At 41.8% G+C, this 24948-nt stretch overlaps 1 protein-coding gene across 1 annotated transcript; it reads right to left on the reverse strand.

Moving 5' to 3' along the window:
• Positions 1-112: 112 nt before the first annotated feature.
• On the reverse strand, positions 113-15237 carry mrc1b (mannose receptor, C type 1b). Its single transcript, XM_030364758.1, has 31 exons — positions 15069-15237; positions 14224-14580; positions 13759-13929; positions 12990-13145; positions 12670-12780; positions 11785-11922; positions 11283-11459; positions 10835-10989; positions 10543-10656; positions 9559-9674; positions 9299-9447; positions 8953-9152; positions 8401-8516; positions 7990-8062; positions 7590-7743; positions 7345-7383; positions 6820-6983; positions 6572-6633; positions 6160-6260; positions 5622-5764; positions 5377-5482; positions 5099-5226; positions 4971-5012; positions 4520-4619; positions 4144-4376; positions 3730-3892; positions 3445-3612; positions 2190-2306; positions 1863-2024; positions 1629-1658; positions 113-1350 (listed from the first exon to the last, which is right to left on the reverse strand). The coding sequence occupies exons 1-31, from the start codon at positions 15130-15132 to the stop codon at positions 1094-1096; spliced, it is 4266 nt and encodes a 1421-aa protein (XP_030220618.1). The 5' UTR covers positions 15133-15237; the 3' UTR covers positions 113-1093.
• Between the last annotated feature and the right edge of the window lie 9711 nt (positions 15238-24948).

Raw genomic sequence — 24948 nt, forward strand, 5'->3', positions numbered from 1 at the left:
CTAACATTGTAGTGATTAAGATACATACATCCTGCCGCAATAATGGATAAATTCCTTTTCTTTATGTATGATTTTTTATTAAATTAAAAGTACATTGTATGATGTAACAATACAAGATTATATTTATATTTATTTCAAATTAGTAATTGAACAGCAATTATAAACAAGTATTACTCTAGAGACCAAGCATACAATTCACAAAGAAACTCTATCCTTAAAGATATAATGAATGGAAATTCTATACATTCAAATACAGATTCGGTAAAATATATACTTATATATATTTATTGACATAATGGCAGATCCACTGATCCAAGGTTTCTCTTCCTACTCTAATAGACCTCTGAAGAATAAGTCCCGCCTCCGAGGCAAAAAACCCTCCCACATAACAAACTAGGTGGCGAAAAAGTAAAAGCTGTGTCACGTTTTGAACTATACATTTTCCATTAAAGGGGACCTATTATGCTTATTCGACTTTTATGACCTATAAACGTTGTTATAATGATTGATAGTCATGTTTAACCGTACTAAAGTGTCAAATAATGACGTACATGCATTTCAACGTATTCCCTGCTGACAGTCTGGGGTGGCTGTGCAGAGCGCTAAACACTCGGGACAACTTGACAGAGAATTCTGAAAGCGCCCAAATGAGAGGAAGAGTTTCCCGAAAATCTACATTGTTTCTTGTGTATGGTTAAACATGACTATCAATTATTATAACAACGTTTATAGGTCATAAAAGTCGAAAAGCCTAATAGGTCCCCTTTAAGTTTCGACTGGGTTTCTGGAATGTCGGTGCCGTCAAAGTAGTAAATGATTGTTAATGCTGCTTTAACGGCACCGACAATCCCAGAACCCAGTCGAAGCTAAACGTGACGCAGCTTTTACTTCTTCGCCCCCTACAGAGTTTGCTATGCACGATCATTCAAAGACGCCATGTTATTTTTCCATAGACATTTGACCGAGAGAACCGGAGCCTCGGAGGCGGGACTTATTCTTCAGAGGCCTTTTCTTTACTGTTTTCTGACAGTACAAAGATTAACCACAGTACCCCCCACTGTTGACCAGCACAATGTTGACTCGTGTGATGACATCACAGCGTTATAATTGGTGCTTGGTCTTCCTCGTCTTTCTCTGCGTTCTCTATCAGTTGATTGGTATCTACCACGTCAGGCTTTGGGCACTCTCTATTAAAATAGAGGGGGTTTTCAAAAGCTGGCTTTGGAAAGGATCGTCCAGATTTCTTGAAGATGAAGATTGCTAGGGCCGCTATTCCAGCAAGAAAAAACACGATCACGACCACCACCAGGCTTGTGTGAGCACGTTGCTTGCTCTGAATCGTATGAGATGCTACAAGATAAAGAACAGAAATACACATTTGATCAATATAGAATATGATCAAAATGAATGCAGAATTGATCATGATAAATGTAAAGGAACAGTAGCAGATCATAGCTGGCTAAGAAAGTGTTAACAATAAAAGAGAAAGCCCATATAAACACTGTGTAGGAACAAATATTGATTGCTGATTTAAAAATTCAATAAATGGACAATAGCTCTGCAATTGATTATTTAATTAATGGCAGAACCAAAACTCATTAGGAAAAATTAGTAGAAATAGTACTTACCAGCCGTTGGCATCATATTCACGAGAGCAACTGTGAAGAAAATAATTAGTACACAATTTTAATTTCTTTTTTTTTTATCCATATTGACTCACAGTACATTCAGTTTGTAATTGATGATTAAAGGTTAAGCTGTTGACATTGGGGAATCCAAACCACCACTACCCTAACTACTTGACTATTCTTCACCTACAATCTACCACACTTGCCGTTTCTAAAAGCAAAGAATGGACATACCTTTGGGTGTTTTGCAGATGTAGGCTCTGTCGTTCCATTTACGGCCCGTCGTCCATTTCCCGGTTAACGACTGGACCTTTGCATAACTGTTGGACTCATCTGGGCTGTCCTCATCCCAGTTGGTGTAGTCCACGATGGTTTTGTCCAGCCAATTCCACTTTCCTGTGAACGAATGAAAAAGGATTGCAAAAACTTGCAGAATATTATTGGAACCAAAAGTTTCCCCAAATAAAATCAATAAAAAATACAGAAGAATGGAACTACCTAATATGCAATAGAAAGGGGTAAACATAGAGCTCTTTATTTCTATTTTGGTGAATCCTATACCTGCATGTGTCTTGTACAGGCCGATCCAGAAGGAGCTCTGGCCATCGGCCAATATTGACACTTGATCTTGGATGAAGGTCTGTTCTTCAGGATCCTCGATGCTGGCTAGGATGCCACCTTCAAAATCAATAAGAATAAACATATTTTTTAATTTTCCCTTAGAGGCTATCCAGATATTGTTAGCTTTTAAGTCAGCATTACGCTAATTAATATCAGTCTGGCTTTAACCAGGCAGCAATTGATAAAATAATATAGAGGAGGCCTTATGTTACCCAAAAAACTCCAAGCCCCTCACATACATTTTAATTCGTGGCAAATATCAGATTTCAGTGTGAACTGAACACACTCCGTACTGCCCCACATGGGCAAAACATCAACAACAAAGTCGTAAGACGCAGCATGCTGTGGGAAGGAAGTATACGAGGAGGCCTCTGAAGTCAGCGTTTACGGTTTAATTTGTTCAGTCAATTCATGCAGTGGAAGCCAGCGGACTCAGGAGCAGATGATAACGTTGTATTCTTCAGGAGCAATGGCTGCGACTTCTGTTTAGAAGTGTGTGTGGACGCGGAGTCGAACCCGAATTGGTGGGATCGTGACGTGAGTGGCTTCACTGAAACCGTTCGCCTTCAAAACTGAAGGATTGCAAGGCTGCTTTTAAATAAATTACTACTATTAAGTACTATTATCAATGCCCCTCCACTGACATCTTCCACCGCCGGGTTAGTCTTCAACAACAAAAAAATCGGGCCTATATCTGATTCAGGACCACATATGAAAGTGGCCGAAGTCTGAATTTGATCAGAAAACCATTTGTGTGCTGTACACACTGTTACAAATCCGGTCTGAGTCACATATGACCGACTTCCCTTGCAGTTGAACAAGGCCTAAGGGATGCTCTCGCTCTCTTCGCCCTTGCCAAGTCTGGTTGGAAGTTAAGCAAAAACATATTCTCTGAGAAATCCCTCGTGCAGATTTCTGTTGATCTTTTAACATCGTTATTTACTCAATTAAAGATAAAACAGCTTTGATTGCCCTAAAGATTTCTACACTTTCCTTGGGCACCAGCATTGTTTTTTTTACGATTGCAGACTGCCGAATTCCGTAATGATCGGTACTAATGATCGGTCCTAATTATTTTGTATTTAAAAAAATGTAACAGGCTAGAGGCCAGATTGATCTGACGGAAATGGGGTTTCCCGAGACGAGTTGATGCACCTGACGCATGCAGGTGTATCGTTGTTCCAGGCTCTCTTACCATGTCGTGAACAATCCGAAGCTGCATTGGCCCACTCCACTGTCTCTGTGATGAAGACGTAGCAGTGGGCCTTGAATGGCATCCAGGCAAACTTGCGTTCCGACCGCTCATCCTGAGTGGCAATGGGGCAGCTGCCGACGTATTCGGTGGAATCCGTGGGGGCAACGTCTATGCGTACATAGGGAGAGTCGATCATCATGCTGCTGTTGTTAGATTTTCATAAGGAAGTCACAATGTCAGAGGGAAGAGGGACACAGACATTTTCCAATCGCAGGTTTGCAGTACCTGAGGACTGTAAACATGCGCTTTTCATGGTCATGTTGCACAGTCCCGTCTTCCACATTCCGTCGACGTCGAGGTAGACGCAGGAATTTTCGGTTGGTTCCCCCGGCGACCAGTTGGCCATGGTCAGGTGCCAGCCGCTGATGAATCTGAAGTAACCACCGGTCTGCGGAGCCAGAGCGCATTGGATTACTCCCAAAACACATTCCGTTGAGAAGGCTAAACCAGGCCTAATACTAAAATGAATCATTAGTGGACAAGTTATCCCATTACTAGATTTTGGGTAACTACCGAAAAAAAGAATATCACATTTTTATTGATTGTATTAAAAAGGTTTTGCGATTGTCTAAGCTATTTAATGTATGTGTTTGGAAAATAATATATTATTATAAAAAAAAAAAAGATCTTGGTAGGTACCTCTCCTTTGTTCAAACCGATCCAGAGGGAAGAGTTCAGATTGATTGCCTGCAGCTCGATGTAGGCCCTCGTCCATTCATTCCGAATGCTAGCCAGATAGGCCCCGTCCTGCTGGCAGCGCGCCTTGGCTTCGCTCCACGTCAGGTTCTGGGTGATAATCTTCACCGAGTCGTTGGCCATCTTGACGTAGGTGATCGGAGTCAGAGGTCCTGTCGGGCTTTGGAACTGCGAATCTGTCAAGGCGGCGGTGGTGCAAAAATTATAGTTCATCACACGATTCAAAAACATTATTTTAGAGGAAAATCTCCTCGTTGGACCCGGTTCTTCCACAGATCAGAGGCAGCATAGCGTGCTCGAGGACAAAAGGAGAGCTCACCCACATTCCGCTGACAAACGTATCCAAAAGTTTCATTGCAGTTGTGCCCAATCCATCTCCCATAGGTGGACTGATTACCGCTCAGCACTACACAGCCCTCCTGGTAAGGAGCAAAAGGTTATGTTGAGGAGACTGTGTAAGCATGGTATGATAAGCAGCATAACAAGCTTAAAGCACTGATATTATATCCATGTGCGAATCCATAGTATGGTTCATTCCATAATCAAGAATCAAGCACAACTTTGTTACTCTAGTAGCTTACAACTAGACAACAACATGCTTTGCTAATGTTATATTTCTGTTATCTTTTTTTAAAATTTGTATGAGTGGGATTAGTTGCGTTTAATCTTTCCTTTACTTGAGCATAGCAGTTTTGCATTTTCAAGTAAAACCTTTATAACAGCTTATATGATGCCAGTTGGGTTCACTTTGAGACACTTCTACTACTTACATCACTCCATGAGCTATAGAAAGATCCAGGGCGCTTGTATTTCTGAAATGGAGAATAATATTAAGTGTACGTGTTCGTTCGCAAACAGAAATTCAAAAGACACATTGTCTTTTTGCGCCTACACTTACGTTGAAACCCCAGTTTGTGTACCGCCTTGGCCGTCCGTCTGTCCAGAAGAATTCGCCCTTTTCCAAAGAATTCAAACCGATCCAGAGGTCTCCCGAGCCGGTTTCACTCATGCGCGTCAACAGGAACGCTGAAAAAAAAACAGCATCACCAAACTGTAGGCCTGTGCATGCCTTTGTGGTTTGGTGGACATTCTTAACACACCAGAAAAAGCGGCCATTTTTTTTAACAGTCCAATCAGACCAGATGTAAATATGTGACTGGACAATCGGGAGCATACCTTGATCACTTCTTGAAACGATGGAGGCTAGGTTTCCCCCCATTGAATTACACCGTCTCCGAGCTTCGGCCCATTTGTCCTTTCGTGAATTGACGATTCTATAACACTGAAATAAAAAGTCAACAACCGCACACATGAATTAAACACAGGAAGGAAAACATAAACACTCCTTCACCGAAACATTGGCTCGGGGTTACTTCCCTCAAACTAGTTTGCTTTGAGTGCTGTTAAGCGTGACCTCTGACCTTTGACTGGAATATGGACCAGTCGAGCGGGCAGCCCCCCTTAGGGGCCTCCGTGGGAGCGGCGGTGCTGTTGATGGTCACCGAGGTGCTCCTCTTGCAGATGGATTTATGCTCATGGCCGCAGTTGATGTCATGCCAGAACCCTTAAAACACAGTGCGACACAGGGCCAAATCAACAGTGGCACTATGGTGGAGACCAGATGTATACATACCATGATTTATTCTTTATTATGTATTTATGTACTTTAACGTATTATATTTGACTTCACAGGCCAATGTCGTGTTCCGTTGAGTGTGTACTTTAAAGGTGACATATTGTGCAACCATGTGTGAGTGTGATTAGGCCGATTTTCTAAATGGCTTGTAATGGCTAATCACACTCACATCTGGGGGTATAATGTGTCACCTTCAACATTATTGTTTGAACTTGAGGGTTTTGTGTTATATGCATGTGGGCGCTGTCAAGGGTGGACTAGATTGGTTCGATTCTGTTGAAGGGATGTGTGAGGGTCTGAAGTGTGTTTGGAGTCGACCGTACCACTGTGGTGAGACATCATGACACAGTTCTCGTCGTTGTTCCTAAAATCTGGTTGATTCTCGTCCCAACGCTGGTACATTGTTGAAGAGCCATCCATCCACCTTAAACAGTGCAAGAAAAGTTAGTTGTGTTTTCAGCCGCATCATTGAAATGTATTTCCGGTAAAGATAAATGAATAAGGAAAATAGGTAAAGAAATTGCCATGGTATAGAAGAAATAAAGAAGTTGAAAATACTTTTTATTTTCAATATCAATTAAATAATTTGATTATTTGATTAAAGTGATTTGGTAGCGATTGAATTCATTGAACATGAGTTATGGCTAATGTCAGATATCTTTGATGACATATATTTATATCATATCAAATCCAATGCATATCAAATGTCAGGTTACCTATCTTATATATACTCACCCAAATGTCTGATCGAAATCCACAAGCATTCCGATATAATAGGATCCATAAGACCTTGCTATCTGCATGCACATAAATACACACACACACACACACACACACACACACACACACACACACACACACACACACACACACACACACACACACACACACACACACACACACATTAATTAGTTAATTAATTTCGGTGTCAACAAAAAGCCTATCCTTGAACTGGAAGTTTTGAACCACTGAACACTGCATACCATCTTCCACAGAAAGATGTTTTCGGCCTCGCTGTTGATGACCACTAAATCGCCGTGCCCCTTTTTACAATGGCTTCGAGCGTCCTCCATGGCCATCACCCTGTCGTTAATGTAATACTGGCTCGTACCCCACTCCAGCCAGCCATCCTCATGTTTGATGTACCCTATAAAAAATGAAGAAATACATATTATTTAGGGGGGGCCTTTTTTCTATCTTCCAATAGAGCCTTTACACAAGGGAGTCGTCGTAGGGCAAATACAGGTGTGCTACTTTTATGTTATGTGTGATATTTTCACTTTGTTGACTGCATGTGCCGTGGTATATATAGAGAAGAAAATCCAAATTTATTGCAATGAGTGACACCTGTGTGAGTCTTATGACGACGCCTCTGTGAAGTGGCTCTATTGGGTAATGTAATGCATAAATATTAGATATTATATTTGATGGCTAAGCAATAGCTCACCAATAACTTGGATTGTTTACGGATCTATCTATACATGTCATGTCATGCATTATCCTTTTACCTGTCGTGGTATCATTTGGAGGGGGTTTTGGAGTTAAACCTGTTGGTTATAAGATAGAGAATATTTAGAAACAGTATCTGCTCAACAAAGGAAAACGTTCAGTCAAAACGTCAAAACCCCAAACTTTCTTAATAATTGGGGGTTCAAGCAGTACGAAAGCGGCTTTCTTATCTTGTAACAAGTCACAAGTTGTGTTTTATGATAATGCAATACCAAAAATGCCAATCAAGAACCAAAGAGTGTACCGGCGCGGATTTGACACATCCAGTCGTTGTAGGTTTCACAGTGCACGTCGTTCCAGGAGCCCTCCTCATCCCAGTAGTACATCCGGAACTCCACGCAGGACTCTGCGCTGTTCTGGTTGTTTGGCTCCTCACTCATCCAGTGCAAGAAGTTCAGCTAAGAAACAAAAGAAAATAACAATGATACATTTGATTTATATAACGCCTTTCAGACTCCAGGATGCTTTACAATGTGGGCAGGAACATGGAAATTAAAATAACTAAATCAAAAACAAAACACGGTAGTCGAGCAGACAAACATGAGGGGGGGGGGGGGGGGGGGGGATCAACACCATAGCATGATCCAGTGTTCTAGATGATGACATCATGATTTAAATGATGGTGGAACAGTGGAACTGCGTACCGGCGTGCCGTCAGACCACTGGTAGCCGCTCCCTGGGGTGGGCTCGCTCAGGCCGATCCAAGCCTTACCATGGCTGAAAAAAATATTGTTTTTATTTTAATATCCAAACATGGACAAAACATTACACATGTACATAATACATATGCAGCAACAACGTCAGGATCTTTTCCTTTTAACGTCTTTCCACGATTACGAAGAGAATAATTACCGAGTGGCCAGTAACCTAATTCGTATAAGCATAGGGTATATGCATGATCGGGAAAATAACAAGGATCCCGATAACAACCGGACTCCAAGAGGTTTCATGGACTTCTCTGGGGGGGGGGGGGGGGGGGGAGCTGGTATTTGTCTGTCTCAGGCCTTTATTGTCCCCTTAGGTTGTGTGTTCTGTACTCTGGGTCATTACATTACCTTCCAGTTTTCATTTCTAACTGATTGTGGATGCTCAGCAGATCCCCTCCGATGGCTCTGCAGTAGTCCCTGGCCTCGAACCAGGTTTTCTCCCCCGAGCGGGGTCCCGTGAAGAACTGTCACACAGAGAAGGGAAATCGCCAACCAACCGTCAGACCGATTTGATTTGAATTTTTTCTCTTCGTCAAAAGGGATCCTATCATTAAATAGGCTACAGTGTTTTTCCCTGATTGAAACGTTTGAATGCTAATGCTATGTCTTAAAGGTGCGATAGGTTTTATATAGATCTGCTTTTCAATCAGCTCTCTAAATGATCGCTTTTCATCTGTTGTTCGGAAAATATAGATGGATGAAGATGCTCTGCCTTAATATCGTAGAAATGTAGGGCGGAGGGAGCAGGGTAGAAGGGGACTTTTGTTTGGTCTAAAAATCTTCTGCTCTTTCTGTCTTTGCGAATCGTACCCGCATCCGCCTTGAGGCACGTTCGGGGTCAGATCTGCGCCGCCGGAGAAGACTAACGCGCGTGAGGTCACGTGAACGGTAAAGCCGTACCTTGGCGCACATCTGCCGGGTTCCCACCGGTTTCCAGTTCTCCGCACACTTGGGGGTGGCGAGGGTGGGCGGGGCCGCCGTCAGCACGGCGCCCTCAGCCAGGTGCTTGCACACGTACTTCTCCTTGTTGGTGCAGGGCAGGACGTCCCAGAGTCCGGCGTACACGCCTGTGTTCATGGCAACGCAACCCTGCAGGTGTGCTTGGGTTCGACAAGAAGGGGCCGGGGGGGGGGGGGGTTTGAATGTAAACTTTTGGTATTCATGTTTCTAGCACCAGGTAATTTAAATAAATAAATATTATAAATGTACATTCCTTTCTCTATCATATGTAATAATAGCCTCATACCTGGCATGTTAGCATTCCAGTGAGTGAACTTCACATTGTTTGAGTTGATCCACACAAAATCATCGATATTTCCCTGGTTCGAGAGACCGAGCCAAAAGTATTTCTCCGATCTCAACCCGAGTATGCTGACCAGGAAAGCATTGTCCACCCTTGCAGCAGTCGGAAAAGAGGCATAAATACAATGGTTTCGATCAGTGTTTTCTGTTGATGTGTATGAATGATGTAGTTATCCAACAGGCTTCATGATTTGAATGGCTCACCCATTGGCAACGTCAGCCATGTAAGAGTCACCGCTCTTGCATGCCTCTTTAGCCTCATCAAATGTCTTAGTCTCTGAGCCCACCAGGTAGCAGTAAGACCCATGCCTTCTCCAGCCCTACGAACAAACACGACCCCTGCTGTGATCAAACGGTTCCACGTTGTATGTAGTATGCGGTAGACATCCTCATTCATCTTAGGAACAAAGTACTGTAAAGAATACATTTCAATCAATATCTAATGAATTGTCATTTTGTGATGAGGCTGTCCTCATCTGATAAAAGCATGGCATATTTCAGCTCAATGTTAATTAATCATGCAACAGGTAAACACAACGCTGGTTTACCTGTGTGTTTGTCTCTGAGGAAAGACAAATCTAATTCTGAAGACAAAAGGTCATTACGATAGGTTTTCTAAAATATCATATTGCAGAGGTATGTATTATATTAATTATATGAGCTCTGCTTCTCATTTCACTTCTCCTTTAAAGTGAAGCAAATGTTTGAATATGTAACTTTTACTGGAGCTACTGATGTCATGCAATTATGGTCTTCTAATATTTCTTTGAAATCAAATTTAATATCTGATAAATAATGATTGAATCTGTCATCTGTAATCTGTATTTCTCAAAATTTTGTAGTTTAAATTGAACAGACTATATATGTTAATGCATTAAAGGTGCATGCAAGATTTTACATTTTAAGCTAACATCGTTCTAATAAACCTGCTCCGCTCCTCCTCCTCCTTCTCTCTCCAAACCCCGCCCACCCATATCATTGGGCCTGGCGCTTGTCACATGAGATTTAGCAAGAGATGAATCCTCACTGCTGCAGAGTTGGGGCAGCAAACCTCGATCTCTATAGCCTTAAAGTTACACCAGCCTTCATTACAGAGTGTGTTTTAGAGGACATTTCAAACCAAACGTTCTCGGATATCGCACCTTTAACAATATATATACAACAAATCAGAAATCCCTCTCCACTTACAGGTTTGCATCCTAAATCCATGGGCACTTCGTCGCCAGAGGATTCTGAGCCGCTTATTTTCATGCAGACATAGCCATGCTTCTCCGTGCAGGAGCGATCTGCCCAGTTACCGTTCTGCATGAGAGAGAAGAAACATGTGATAGGCCCGCAACATTTTCTCTCTTGTTCAATCATTTTGTGACATAACGACGCTTAGAACTATTATTGGCTTATCAAAAAAAGATTGAGCTTGTGTGGTGGTGTGGAAAGCAAATGACGCTGTGCCACACGCGAAGCCAGTCTGAAATAGTACCTCTCCTCTGAGTAGGACACAGTCCTCGTTGGCCCCAGACGATTTGGGGGATCCTTTCTCCCAGCTAGTGAAGAGAACGGTGTTGTGATCGATCCAGTCGAACAGGCCTTCCATTTTTCTGTCGTTCAGCCCGATCCAGAGTTCATCCGTGACGACTGCAGAGGTTTTGTTAATGAGACACGTAATGCTGGACAGTTTGGGGTAATGGGGTAAAAAGAAGTAGGCCACCGCCCGACTCAACCGGTTGCTCTATGCACCTGACTACCCTTTAAAGTAATTGTAATCCGAATACACACAATAGGAATTCCCTCTGCCTTTCGTCCAACGATGTCACATTTTTAAATGTTTAAATTCAGTTGAAAATTTCCCATTTAAAAGTTTGCCACCATCACACATACAAACTACTGGTCACACAGCGCTGATGAGGATGTTCCTTCTAGTGCCGTACCGTATCCAAGTTGAGAGATGACAAAGCTTTTGTCCTCTATGTTGCCTATGCTGGCCAGGGATCCCCCGCTTTTGCCACACTCCGTCTGGGCTGCGGGCCAGGTCTTTTTGGTGCGGTTCAGGTAGAAGCAGTGACCGTTGTATGGGATCCAAGGACTAGGGCAAAACCCTGCCTCTACTGTTTGCAGACATGAAGAGAGAGAGAGAGAGTACTTAAGTATACTGTACATAGATTGGCCCTCGCAAAAGCCAACATTTAACATTCACGCAGTAGGACAAAATAGCAGAGAATAGACATACTTGGGATACATGTAACTTACTTGTAAAATAGGTTAGATTCAATTGCATCCGAATATAATATAATAGATCGAATTTTTATATATTTAAACCTGCACTGCCTGTATTTTTAATTTAATAAAATATATTTAAACGTTATTAGAATAAAAAGTCCTCATTCCTAAAAAACGAAACACAAATCGTCACATAGTAACTAATCCAGGTACCTTCAGCCTGTATGGGCAGGGTGGCGGCCTTGTGGCAGATGTATCCTAGTTTTTTCGAACAGGACATGGTCTGCCAGAAGTACTGCACTCCTGAGTCCATGATGGCACAATTGTATCCAGGATTCTGTATTGGATGCCCTGAGAGAAGATGTTGATGCATTACTTTATTCATACCGAAACACGTTGTTTGTAAAAGCAGATCATCAATTTACATCTCTGATTATAAATGCTTTTAAAATGCCCTGGTATTGGATCCTGTTCACTGACACCAGCATCACGATCAGTGTTTCTCAATGTTTACATGTACAGTTCAAGCAGGAATACATAATCCTCGCAAACCACCTGTTGCTTAGAGTGACTCTCAATCTCACTCGCAGTCTCCATATTTAGAAGAGAGACACAGTCTTGTGTGGTGCTGGTATAACTGATGCACTATGCACAGACATCCAACACAGCCAGCCAGCTAGATTTAAGGTTCGAACTGTAAGGTTTGTACATCTCAGAACAAGAATAAAGGCCAATTCTGACCTAAACGACAAGACGAGACGGGACAAAACCAACTCATTTTAGAATTTGATTTAAAAATAAAATGAAAATTCTTACAGAACGATCATTTAAATAGTTTGAACTAGACTGTTACGAGACAAATTCTATATTAACATGCATTGTTTACCAAGTGGGTACAGCTGCCAATCAGCTGCCAATGGACGCTGATTGGGCTCGGAATCTTGAGGACAGTTTGAGACTGCAGTTATTCTTAAACTTCCCTTTTCACACCAAGACCGAAAACATTCCTAAAGCGCAGTTTTAAGTCCCTGCCCTTCCCATCGTTTGTGTGTGAGCGGTCCCTTTAGGCTACATGGTGTGATGGAGAGGCATACCTACCAGAGTCCCACCTCAGGTAACGAAAAGGCTTCCCATCCACCCACTGCCAGCCGTGTTCTTGGTCCATGGTGAGACCCATCCAAAGGCGATTCTGCCCTTTACCCAGCATGACTGCAAACAGAGGATAGGGTGCATGTATGGTATTAGCAGGGGGACAAAAAGACAATACATGCGCGCACACACACACACACACACACACACACACACACACACACACACACACACACACACACACACACACACACACACACACACACACACACACACACAGACTTTTGACCCTACCCCGGAGAGTGAGTAGTGTGTTGGGAGCACAGTACCTGTGATGATCCCCTGCTCACTGGGCTCTGTGATGCTGAGCAAGCTGGAGCCCTGCTGCTTGCAGCTGGCAAAGGCCTGATCCCAGGTCAGCGCTGACTGCATGTTGATCTGGTAGTAAGCTCCTGATACAATGTTGGCCTGCCAGTACTTTGTGGCTGGGGATGAGAAATGTTTTTTTTAATATATATATATAATTATTAATACGATTCTTTTTTTTTTCATGCCCAAATTAATAATTTTTATAATTATAATAATGTATTCATAGATGATAATATTTAATTATTATATTGAAGCAGTCTCACAAATCAGGCTTAAGAATGTATTCGTAACGATTTCGACCAATTATGTCGCCGGAGGCGGGGATCTTAACCTCCTGATTAGCTAACGCGTATACAATCCAGCACTAGCACTGTTTACCCGGTTGGAAAACCTCCTGTCCTGAAAACAGGATTCCTACAAAATTTTCTATGAAGGTTTCAAAACAACACTATGTAGACTGGCCACTATAGAAATACCCATTACATTCCCCTTGCAAAACTTAATCCACCCACATTAATCAATATCTCTGCAATATCCCCTTTACAAAACAGACAAGGCGTAGCTCCACCCATAGTTCATTTTGGTTCCCTGTTTGGTTTCTGCTTGCCCAGCCTCTGTGCCCAGTCCCCCCAGGAGTTCTTCTTTAGCCACTTGGGACTGCTGGATCTGATACTGATATCGATGGTCATTACAGTGAAAATGAATGGTATTTCCAGAGGGAGTGCTTACCCGTGGATGGACAGTAACCCCAGTGTTCATTCTCTGATTTGGTTAGAACTGAACACCAGGGCCTGCTAATGCTTGAGTCAAACTTGGTGCATTCATCAAACCATCTGTCCTTGTATTGGAAGGGAAACATGCAGATCTTGCCAAACGCGTTCCCTTCAATAGTGTAATGCTCTGGAATGACACAATGGTTTGGGACGAGTTATTTTTTTCTTTGTACTATTAACCATAAAACAGCAGAACAGCAGAACGAAACTTAGTTGAACAATTTTGTGTTCTTGAAATGAGCTTCCTATAGAATCTGTAAACTCTGTGAAATACTGTTACGTAAAGCCCATTTGAACTCACAAAGAATAAAACCAATCGACAAAAAATAACAAAGCATGTTGAAACCATCTTGTCGAAAAAACAAGCTAAGGAGTTCAACTGAAGAAACATTCAACCATCTTTCCTCGACTCTCACCGTACCTCTGTGTGTCTTCAGACAGGCCCCCGCCCCGGTGCCCCGGATGACAAACTCATTGTTCGGTCCTATATTGCTGCTGAGAACCAGTGATTTGTCGGGCTTCAGCATCATGTAATACTTTGAGTCCTTGAGGGCGAGCAGGGTTCCGTTCCTGCACACCCATTTCTGGAGGTTGCTCCTGTCGTCGCAGTCGTACTGGCTGATGGAGCTGCCCACCGACATCCCCTGCGCCCCAAGGCACTTCTTCTGCCCGGTGACCATCAGACGGTTGGCCGAGGTCCAGCGTATCTGGGAGCAGTCCCTGCCTCTTGACACCACGCAATCATCGCTGCTCTTACCCACCAGGATGAAGGGGGAGTCTGTGGAAACAAGAGAGAGACGGCCGTGTTCCTTGAGTGGTGGCAGAAATAGAGTGAGTGTATGTGGGGTACTCAAATCCTGTGGAGAAAGTCGGAGGTGTTTCTTCGCACGGAAACAAACACAATGCGAAAGGATCGTTGAAGAATTTTGTGCGTTGCATTGTTATCTGTTGTCTTTAATGGTGATAAATAAATGATCATGTCTTTAAAGAGGATGAAAAGGTTTTGGTTTATTAATTCACTCAGGATCTTAGGATAGCTCCCAAGCTCGTTCACCTCATGGAACAGAATTGGCCCAAAGAAAGACATATAGTAGTTATAGTTACTGTTAGAGCAACAAACACTGGTTTGGATACATTGTCAAAGACATTTAGACATGTCTCCAATGACTATGAAACATAGACACACAAACACACACACACACGCACTAGGTCAACTGGGCCTTTTACGCTTTATAAAAGTGAATAAAGTATACGGAAAGTACATACCGTCTGACGCCAGACATGGAAACGTTTGGATGAAGAACACAAAGGCTACCGCTGCTATCCTCATGGCTAATATTCCACTGATAACCTTTCACACACAGACACACACAGACACTATCCCTGCATTGCCAGCAGCAGACTCGTAAGTTGTGTGCATTCCCTGTAGTGGGACACAATCTTAAGAGTTTTGTGACGTCCTGTTTTTTTTTTTGCCAGAGAGACATTTCCACATTTGTCAAAAGATCAAAAAGGAGGGGCCATACTCACCGCCTTTACTGAATGCTGAGTTGACAAACTGACCCAAACACGCGCACAGACACACACACACACACACACACACACACACACACACACACACACACACACACACACACACACACACACACACACACACACACACATACTGTTGAATGTGTAACGGCCTATTGCTGTTGAACATAAAAAAAGTTGTAATAATAATGATACCTAAAGTAATACAAATAATATAATATTGCATTCCTCTCTTGCCTCCAGACAACTGCAGTATGTGTGAGTATGTGTGAACGTGCAATAGACAAAGCATCATATGAAAATTTATCCGAAAAATTGCAATTAGTCTGGAACCCCTCCGTTCATTTTCAATTGCCAAGGGGGCGTCAGCAACGTGTCACCAACGCGTCACCAATGTGCGCAGATCAAAAGGCCACTTGACACAATTGGACTATAGGCCAACAACCAATCATTGCGACGAAACGGTTGACGCAGCACTGAGCAACAAAATCCAGTCGGAAGTGTGGCAAAGACATTTTCCTTATCAACAAAAGCTTTAAATTCAGTCGTTTGTTGAATATACCATAATATAAAAATATACCATCCCGTAGGCTACGTTTATGGCGTAGTGGACGCGGGGTGCGCGGGGGACATGTCCCCCGCACTTTCCGTATCTGTGCCCTCTGTGCCCCGCACTTTTTACAGCCATTACAACCATTCAATTACATTTTTTTAGGTGGCAAACATCACTGCCGTGTTGTGATTTCAATCACACTGACGTTGAATCAGATCTGTTTCAAGCATGTTCAGCAAACCAGCAGCCAAACCAGCATGTTCAGCAAACCAGCATCCAAACAAACCTTGTAAGTTGGGTAATGCTGTTGCAAGTTGTTTAGCTAAATGATGACTGACTAATAAATGTCAATATATCAAGTTAAGCTAGTTAACAATTGTCAACTGCTACCTGTGTTAAATCGCTTACTAGGTGCAGAGGTGATAGTAACTAGTTACATTTACTCTGTTACATTTACTTGAGTAATTTTTTGGATAAATTGTACTCTTAAGAGTTGTTTTACTGCAAAATACTTTTTTACTTATATTATTCTAAAGCAGGGGTGTCAAACTTATTTTGGTTCAGGGGCCACATACAGCCCATCTGATCTCAAGTGGGCCGGACCAGTAAATAATAATCACGGATCACAAGGATATATGTTAGCACAACACATTTATTCACAGATAGGCCAATGGAATTGAAATAAAATGCATTTCACATTTATTATCAACTGCTTTATTTTTATAGAGTTGAGGGAATACATTTTTACATCTGAACACCTGAACCAACTCACCACACTAAACAAACTCAAGTGGGAGCTATGAAGAAAGCTATCATACTGACTTCAATGTGCACATATAAATAAAATGAACAAACATAAGAGTTATAGCAGTGCATGAGCAATGAGATTAGGCTACATCAAATCAAACTGTTTTGTAGGCTACTGAAGCTGAGAATGATATACTGCAATATATTCATTGTCTTTAACATGAAACCTGAGTAAACTTATTTTCACAGATCTGTATTCATCAGAGTGCCAACATTTCTGAAAGAGCATCACAAGAATTTTGCCCAGGCCTACTTGCTGATTAACTTAGTTTTTTTCTGACTGCAGTCTATTTCCTGCTGCTTGCTCCGGAAACTTGGCATTTTTTAGCCTTTACGAGTGCTTCAATATCAGGTGTCAAATCATGAGTAGCAGCACATTTCACAATGTCATTCAAGTGTGTGTTTGTTAACCTTGAGTGGTCCTTTGTTTTATTTAGGTTCATTACAGAGAACACCTGTTCACAAAGATAGGTATTCCCAAACATGGATAAAACCTTTGCAGCTAGGGATGTTAATTCCTTCTGGCAAGAGATATTGATAAAATGTGTCCAAGCCCACAGACGCAAATTTCTCCTTCATATTGGTCTCACACTGCAAGTCAATTATCTCGAGTTGGATGTCAGCTGGCATGTCAGAAGGCTTGACTCTAAATGAGGGGCGAAAAACTGCAAATACCTTTTCTAGTTCACAGAAGACCTGAAACCTCCGCTCGAACTCCTGCAGCAATCCTGTTATCTTGTCTTTGTATTGATCCATATCAGCATTACTTCCGGTCGCACGCACAGCGGTTAGGCATGGGAAATGGGCGGTGACACCACTAGATAGCTGCGTCTCCCAGAGTGACAGTTTTAATTTAAATACGCGGATGCTGTCATTATACTGAGTGACTATTTTTCTGCGGCCCTGCAACATTTTGTTAAGATTATTCAGTCGCTGTGTAATATCCACCATAAAGGCAAGATCCTGCACCCACTGCAGACATTTAAGTTCCCACACTGGGCTACCCATTTTCTCCATGAACTGTCCAATGTCCTCTCGTACCTCAAAGAAACGCTTGAGCACGGCACCTTGGCTTAACCACCGTACTTCAGTGTGGTATGGTAGATCAGTCTGAATGTCATTATCTCTGAGAAAAGTGTCAAACTGACGGTGATTCAGACCGCTCTGATGAAATTTACACTTTTTACAACCACAATCATAACATGATCATTTTTTTGTGTTTTGCAACACAACGCTTCTTGATGCAAAATACAGTGAAATGCCCAAAAACTTGTCCCCCATTTGCGGTCTGTACTTTCTCTCAGGATTTTTTGCAAGGCCTGCCTTTCTCTCGACCATTGACGGTGCGCCATCTCTACCCAGGCTGACGGCACGGGACCAGTCAACTCCGACCTTGTCCAGCACTCCAACGAGAGAGCTGAATATGTAATTCGCTGTTGTAGTGTCCTTCATAGGCACCAATGAAGGAACTCCTCTGTGATTGTCAAAGTCTCATCAACACCCCGAATAAATATGGCCAGTTGAGCAATATCTGTTATATCAGTGCTCTCATCAATTGCAACCGAAAAAGCAATAAATGACTTGATTTTGTCATTCATTTGGCTGCCCAAGTCTCCCGAGAGCTCTGTTACCCTATCTGCAACAGTGTTCTTCAACAGACTAATGTTGGCAACGGCAGATCGCTTTTCAGGGAACACGACTTCTGCAGCCTTCAGCATGCATGTTTTCATGAACTCACCATCAGAAAATGGCTTGGATGCTTGCACTATCTCGTGAGCAATAAGGTAGCTGGCTTTCACTGCTGCAGCACTGATCTCGAGGCTGAAAGTAAAAGTAGATTGCTGTTGCTTCAGACCAGCTACAAATTAGTCTATCTCTTCTTTTCTTAGTTGCCCTTTCAATTGGTGATATTTTTCTTTATGATGAGTCTCATAGTGGCGCCGAATAATGTATTCTTTGAGCACTGAAACTTGGTGATTACATACCAAGCACACTGCTTTTGAATTCACCTCTGTGAATAAATAATTCTCAGTCCATTTTTCCTAGAAAACTCTGCACTCTGAATCCACTTTTCTTCTTTTTGACAAAGACATTTTGGTAATGGTGATGTCACACTGAATTGAAGTTGTGTAGTTGTCTGAATTGTGGTAAAACAAGGACAAGTGTAGAATTTCTTCTTTTTTATTTTTATTTTGGCTGGCCCCTAGCGGCTGGAGTGAGCATTTTGGTTATTTCTTTAGAAAATCATAGCTCATCACAGGAATGGGCTAGAGACTTACTTATTTTTTTGACATACTCAGAAATATATATTCTACAAGTCCTGATCAAATCATCTCGCGGGCCGGGCCGTATGTATGACACCCCTGTTCTAAAGTAACAACACTCCTACTTGACTACAAGTTTTGGCTACTCTACCACCTAGGAATAAACCCACTCCTCACATTTCTGCACAGAACTTGCTCACTATTGTTTTGCACATATTGTTTTTAATCTTCATACAATAGATGAGCAGGGTCAGGGAGGAGACAGTGGACCAGAGTCCAGCAGCAGCAGGAATGAACAGGGCGGGTCTTCACAGCAGGTGAGGAGAAATTATAACCAAAGTCCTTTGAACGTCTCTGTTATAACTGGCTGAGAGAAAATATTGATAGCATAAAAGGGACTTTGATGTTAAACTCTACAACAATTTCACTACTACTACTGTATTCCTACTGTATTCCTTTTACTGTCGCAAATGTACTTAATCTTCATTGACTGGCCAAACAGAATTCCCAATTCATGAGCCCACTGAAAAGAGTCACGAACAACAGAAGAGGCTGTGCAGATATGCTTTGTAATTAGGTTCACACAATGGGCTCCGCAATGTATCACAATAGGCCCCGCTTATGATCAGGAAACTTGAAAAAGTGCTATTAACAGGAGTGACAGATGATGATATTTTGCTGCAATGCCCAGAAGTGTACAGACCTTCTCTTCAAGTGCAATTAGCAATGTTCAAGTCCAAGTATGACTTTCAGTCAAGCAGAGAAGCTGCAACCATTCTGCAAGGACTGTTGCCAGAAGTCAGGGGTCTCTTTGAACAAGTAGAAATACTTGTGCGGTTGCTTCTTACTGTGCCTGCCTCCTCCGATGAGGCTGAAAGAAGCTTTAGTGTTCTTCGGAGGTTAAAAACCTGGCTCAGAAGCACAATGACACAGTCTCGGCTCAAAAGAGTTGCTGTGTGTCATATCCACAAAGATAAACTGGACAACCTAAATAGGAGACAAATTGCTCAGCAATTCATTGCTGTTAATGAGAGGCGCAGAATCACGTATGGGTGCTTCACTTAGGTGAGATCAGTGTACTGTGTACAGTGTACTACATATATGTTGTAGTGACTAGACCATGACTGACATGTGATACCAACCACCATGTCTGGGGGCACCCAGTATTGCTTTCATGGAAAATGGAATGCACCTTGCAGTCCATGCTAAGTTCAGAAATACATTCTGTGAGTATTGGTACTGTTAGGGGAACACCAATGTATCACTGTAGATCGTAAACTGATAACGTTGAAATAAATGAATAACAAATGTGACCAGATGTCAGCCAAGGCCCAAAGAAGGGCCACAAATATTAACATCACAGTTATTTAACTGTAGAGGATAATCAACAAAGAAACTTTGTTACTTTTTATTTAATCTAACCATTATTTTATTTTTATTATATTATTGTTTCTACTTGTGTTTAAAAGAAACCTAGAACTGAAAATATTATTTTGTAATATAGTTAATCAGGAGAGCCTGTAGCCTTTGATTCCCTTAGGGGCCAATCATACTACGGCCGCGGCTCCGTGCCCGAGCTCATTGCATACTAAAGTCTAGAACGTTTGGCTATTGTGACAACACCATCCGTATTCCAGCACGGAACAGCCCCTTGGCCACGGCACACTTGGGAGGGGTGTGCCGTGGCTAAATTACAGATGCTAATGAGATGACACGCGCACACACGCGGATACGCAACGTGAGCTGGAAGACGTAGTCCTTGGGCGACCCTTCTTTCTTTATAGGTCCATGCCCTTCTTCCCCACAACAATAATTTCAAACAATGGCAGCAAGCGGTTCACGAGTGGGTTTACGTTGGTGCGATAGTGAAGTTGAGTGTTTACTTGGAATTTGGGCCGACGACAGCATTCTCATTCATTGTTGTTCTCCATTGTTGTTAAGGCGGCGAGGACGCTTGGTGATGACGTATTTATCGTAATACAACGTGATGACGTATGTATAAAGGAGCAATCGTGCCCAGGCCAGGGCCTGTGGGAGCAGTGTGACCACGGGCCAGCGGGTGGAGTAGGGAGGGGGAGAATCTTGCTGAATTTTCCTGCAGCACGGAACAGGCAAACTTTCTTAGTGTGGGTGCGCCCTTAGTTCAAAAGGGAAATACTGACATGGATGTTTAAAGATATTGTTTATATTTAATTTCAAAGAGACTTTTTGTTTATCATTTATTTATTTGAAGATATTATTTGACTACTGCATTATTTGTGTTTTAAAGGCAGCAGGTATAGGTCATACCATTTGTCTTAGTCTTGATTAATTTTGCAGTCTGTTCTGTCATAGTTGACGACAGCAAATGTAAAATTGCTACATTTTCATGTCGATATGTTTATTGTTGTCACTTTCCCTTGTCACTTTTTGCCATTAAATTAAATTATGTTGCCTTATTACACTGTTACCTTGTCACTTCCATTCCATTTTGGTGCTGAAATTTGAAACAGGAATGGTGTTTTACAGAACTTTTTCGTGTTCAGTGTTGTCATTTGGCACGTAATTATCTGGCTACTCCCCCTGTAGATGCTCGACGGTCATTCTGTGTCAACTCAACCAGAGTTTGGCAGCTTTAGTTTTTAGATTTTGACTTTAGATTTTGATAGTATATCATTTTAAAGAAATAAAGTCGGTCCCCTGGTGCTGTGCTGTTTGTGGTTATGTGGTTCTTTAGCCACTAAGGAGAGGTGCAACTGAATTCGAGGGGATGATTAATCAATCAATAGACCTCTGAACAATTTGTCCCCCTCACTTCTGAAGTGATGGCTACGCCCCTGCGTTTAACACACTCTCGACAGCGGAATCGACAGTCGGTTCTACATCAGCGGCAGACATCTTTGTTGTTGTTGAAAAGGCCTCTACGGTGCTCCTCTGCACCATCATCATATTTATGCTGCCTCATCGTAGAGAAACAGTTTTGATTGGCCGGTCTACCAAGCAGATTCCTTTTAGTATGGGAGGGGGGAGTTCAAACTTTATCTGCAGAGCAAATGAAACATGAGTTTGCGAGATTTGCCTGGTTCCCAGGCTCTAATTTCCTCAGAGTCCTACGTCTCTGCCCTTTCGAAAACTATGGATAGTGTACAGACCTGAAACCTGTGTTTCATGCGTGTCTCTCGCAAACTGCCCCTATAACAAGCTGACAATCCTAAGGAAGAGGATTACAGGGATTCTTAGTATAATTTTTTAGAATCAAGTTAGATTTCTGAGAATAAAATCTGATTATTGGATTAAAATCTGAATTGAAATAATAAATCACAATTCTGAGATGAAAGTCAGAATTCTCTGAATAAAATCAGAATTATCAATGAATAGAATTATTGGATTAAAGTGTGATTCATGAGATTAACGGCAGATTTCTGAGAATAAAGTCTGGTTTCTAAGATTAAAGACAGAATTCAGACTTTAAAGTCTGAAATTATAGGTAGGCTACCTGTAAGGAACAAATTTCAGTGGGGATCACCTTGCGCCAAGTAGGGGAAACAAATCAAATTCGTCACATTTAATAATTTTTTGTGTGCTCAAGTGGTCTTGGAGGGAGCCATTTCCTTAATTGAAGAGCAAAAGGTGACATTAAGTGTTGTTTGGTGCCTGGCCTAATCTCAGAATTTTGACTTTATTCGCAGAATTATGATCTAGAATCCGAAACTATGGGTTGTGTTGGGTTCTTTGTAACATGTGGCCTTCCTCTTCCTCTTCCAAATTTAAAAAATGGTTGGATAATCTTCCTATCTCTCTCACATAAACAGGGCCATTGTCAATTTTTTCAATGACCTCTTCACTGTGCAAAGGCTTGTGCAATATCAGTAAAAACAAAATATTTTGCTGACCTTTTAGTTTTTTGTGGCTTTGTAAGCAGATAACAGCAACTTCTCCAGAAACCTGTTACAAGCCTCACACTGCTTTTACCCAAGTCATGCTAGACAAATAGTCATGCATAAATCAGAGCACTGATCTCTAACTATGAAGGAACATCTTCCCAAAAGTGCATAGGGACCAATGCTAATTCTGGTCCCCAATGTTCACTCCTAACACACCTTCCCGCACAATCCTTTGCTGGCCTCTTAAAAGCCAACAGCTCACGATTTCCACACACACAACTAACCATTGCACTACATCACTTTGTCATTGATGTTTAACAGCAAGAGAAAAGATCAACAACACCATGGCACCTCCAAAACCTAAATGATCATAGCAAATGGACTTTATTGTGTGGGTTTAAAGCAGACAACATCGTGTTCACTATGGGTGTAGCAACACAGTCTCCGGTCCTGAGGGGTGGAGACCTTGAGATCCGGTGGTGAGTTTGCCGGTTTGTCAATCACAACCCCTCTTTTGTACACCTAGCACTCTCCGCTTTCACTTCCTTGTCAGCTTCTCCATACAATCAGGGAAGAACAGTGTGATTTTCATGTCTACCTGCTAAATTAGAAGTTCCAAGGTTTATATTCTTCTTTTATTGACTTTAATGGTATGTTAAATAGTAGTACAGTAATATATATATAATAGTAATAATAGTAGCTTGTAGTAGTAGTCATCATATATATCTCAGCTCCAGCTACCGCACTATTTTAGAGCAGAACTCGTGGAAGAAATGGCAACAAAATTAAACACATTACTGAATTGTTCCTCCAAAAAGAAACCCATTCAAACGAGGTGGATGAAGCTTGCAGTAGGGGAATTGGATAAATGTATTTTTACAGTACCCAGTCTGCATGGTGTAGACCTCAGCAGACACTTATTTACAGCTTACTATTGCTGGCGAGTTTGTCTTTGCTGCTAATAACCAATTACGTGCTTACAGATCCCCGCCTCCAGCATCATGATTGGTTAAAATAATTATGAACCGAAAGAAAGTGATACGCCCCGTTCACCAAGATTTGAGGTTGTTTGTCAGCTGACTGTAATGGAAATAATCCAAACCCAAACCAAAAAATAAAACCATTCTTTAAATGTGATTTCATGAAGATTCTGAAAATGGGAACGGCATGTTGCTCCTAACAAAGTGATTCAACCTAAATTATTAACAGATAGACAAGACGAATTATGAAGCTTTAAGAAAGCTAGATTTGTATTAGAAACTATTGTCATGGAAAGGAGAATTGAATCAACGCAGATGAGATAAGAAATTTAAAAAGGCATTCAATAAAAAGCTAACCCTAAATCTGTCCGTATATATCATGAATTATAACAGGACACTATAACAGTACTTCGGCCTGCGCTCATCTCATGAGCTTCATTTATTGTATTGTATATGCAGTATCATATTTGCAACAACTTCCCTATTGTTAATCATGTACAAACAATGGACGAAATGCCCACAATATAAACCTGCAGCTTACCATCTTGTATATCAACTTCTTCGGTGCTACCAGAGCAAAACAGAGAGGAATTACTTTCTTGCCATCATTTTGGCACCTTTGATCACCTTTGCCCTTATAATCTCTGAATTCTTATCTCACCTCCCCCTCTCCCTCCCCTCACACTCCCCAGGATGTAAGCCCAGTGGTTTTATCTTTTACTATACCAATATACACAGACATCCAGCCAAGTTCCCCTTTTTAGTAGAAGTACTATGCTCTTATTTAAAAGATTTAACAAAATTGTTACTATGTTACTATTCAGATTTACTAAACGGATGATTGATACCTTTTCTTATGGTGGAATTATTTTACAATTGTTCCTAACCATTCTTTTATTTTGTTGATGTTCCTGATATCCTGGTAACATAACTGAAGCTCTTGTGATAGTGTGGCCGGCGTTTGCTGATGAGGTGGGTTTCGCTTCTGAGAGGCAGGCTTCCACACGCTACGTTGGACAGCAGAATGTCCCGGATAACAGCCTGTGGTCTGTGTGCAAGGCCAGCCATGTGTCCACAGTGAAGAATTCTGTTTTGCCTGATATATTTTATATAGTATGAGATGAATTATGAGAAGATGGATATAGA

This window comes from Gadus morhua, chromosome 8 (assembly GCF_902167405.1).
Source record: "Gadus morhua chromosome 8, gadMor3.0, whole genome shotgun sequence".
NCBI classification, from domain to species: Eukaryota; Metazoa; Chordata; class Actinopteri; order Gadiformes; family Gadidae; genus Gadus; species Gadus morhua.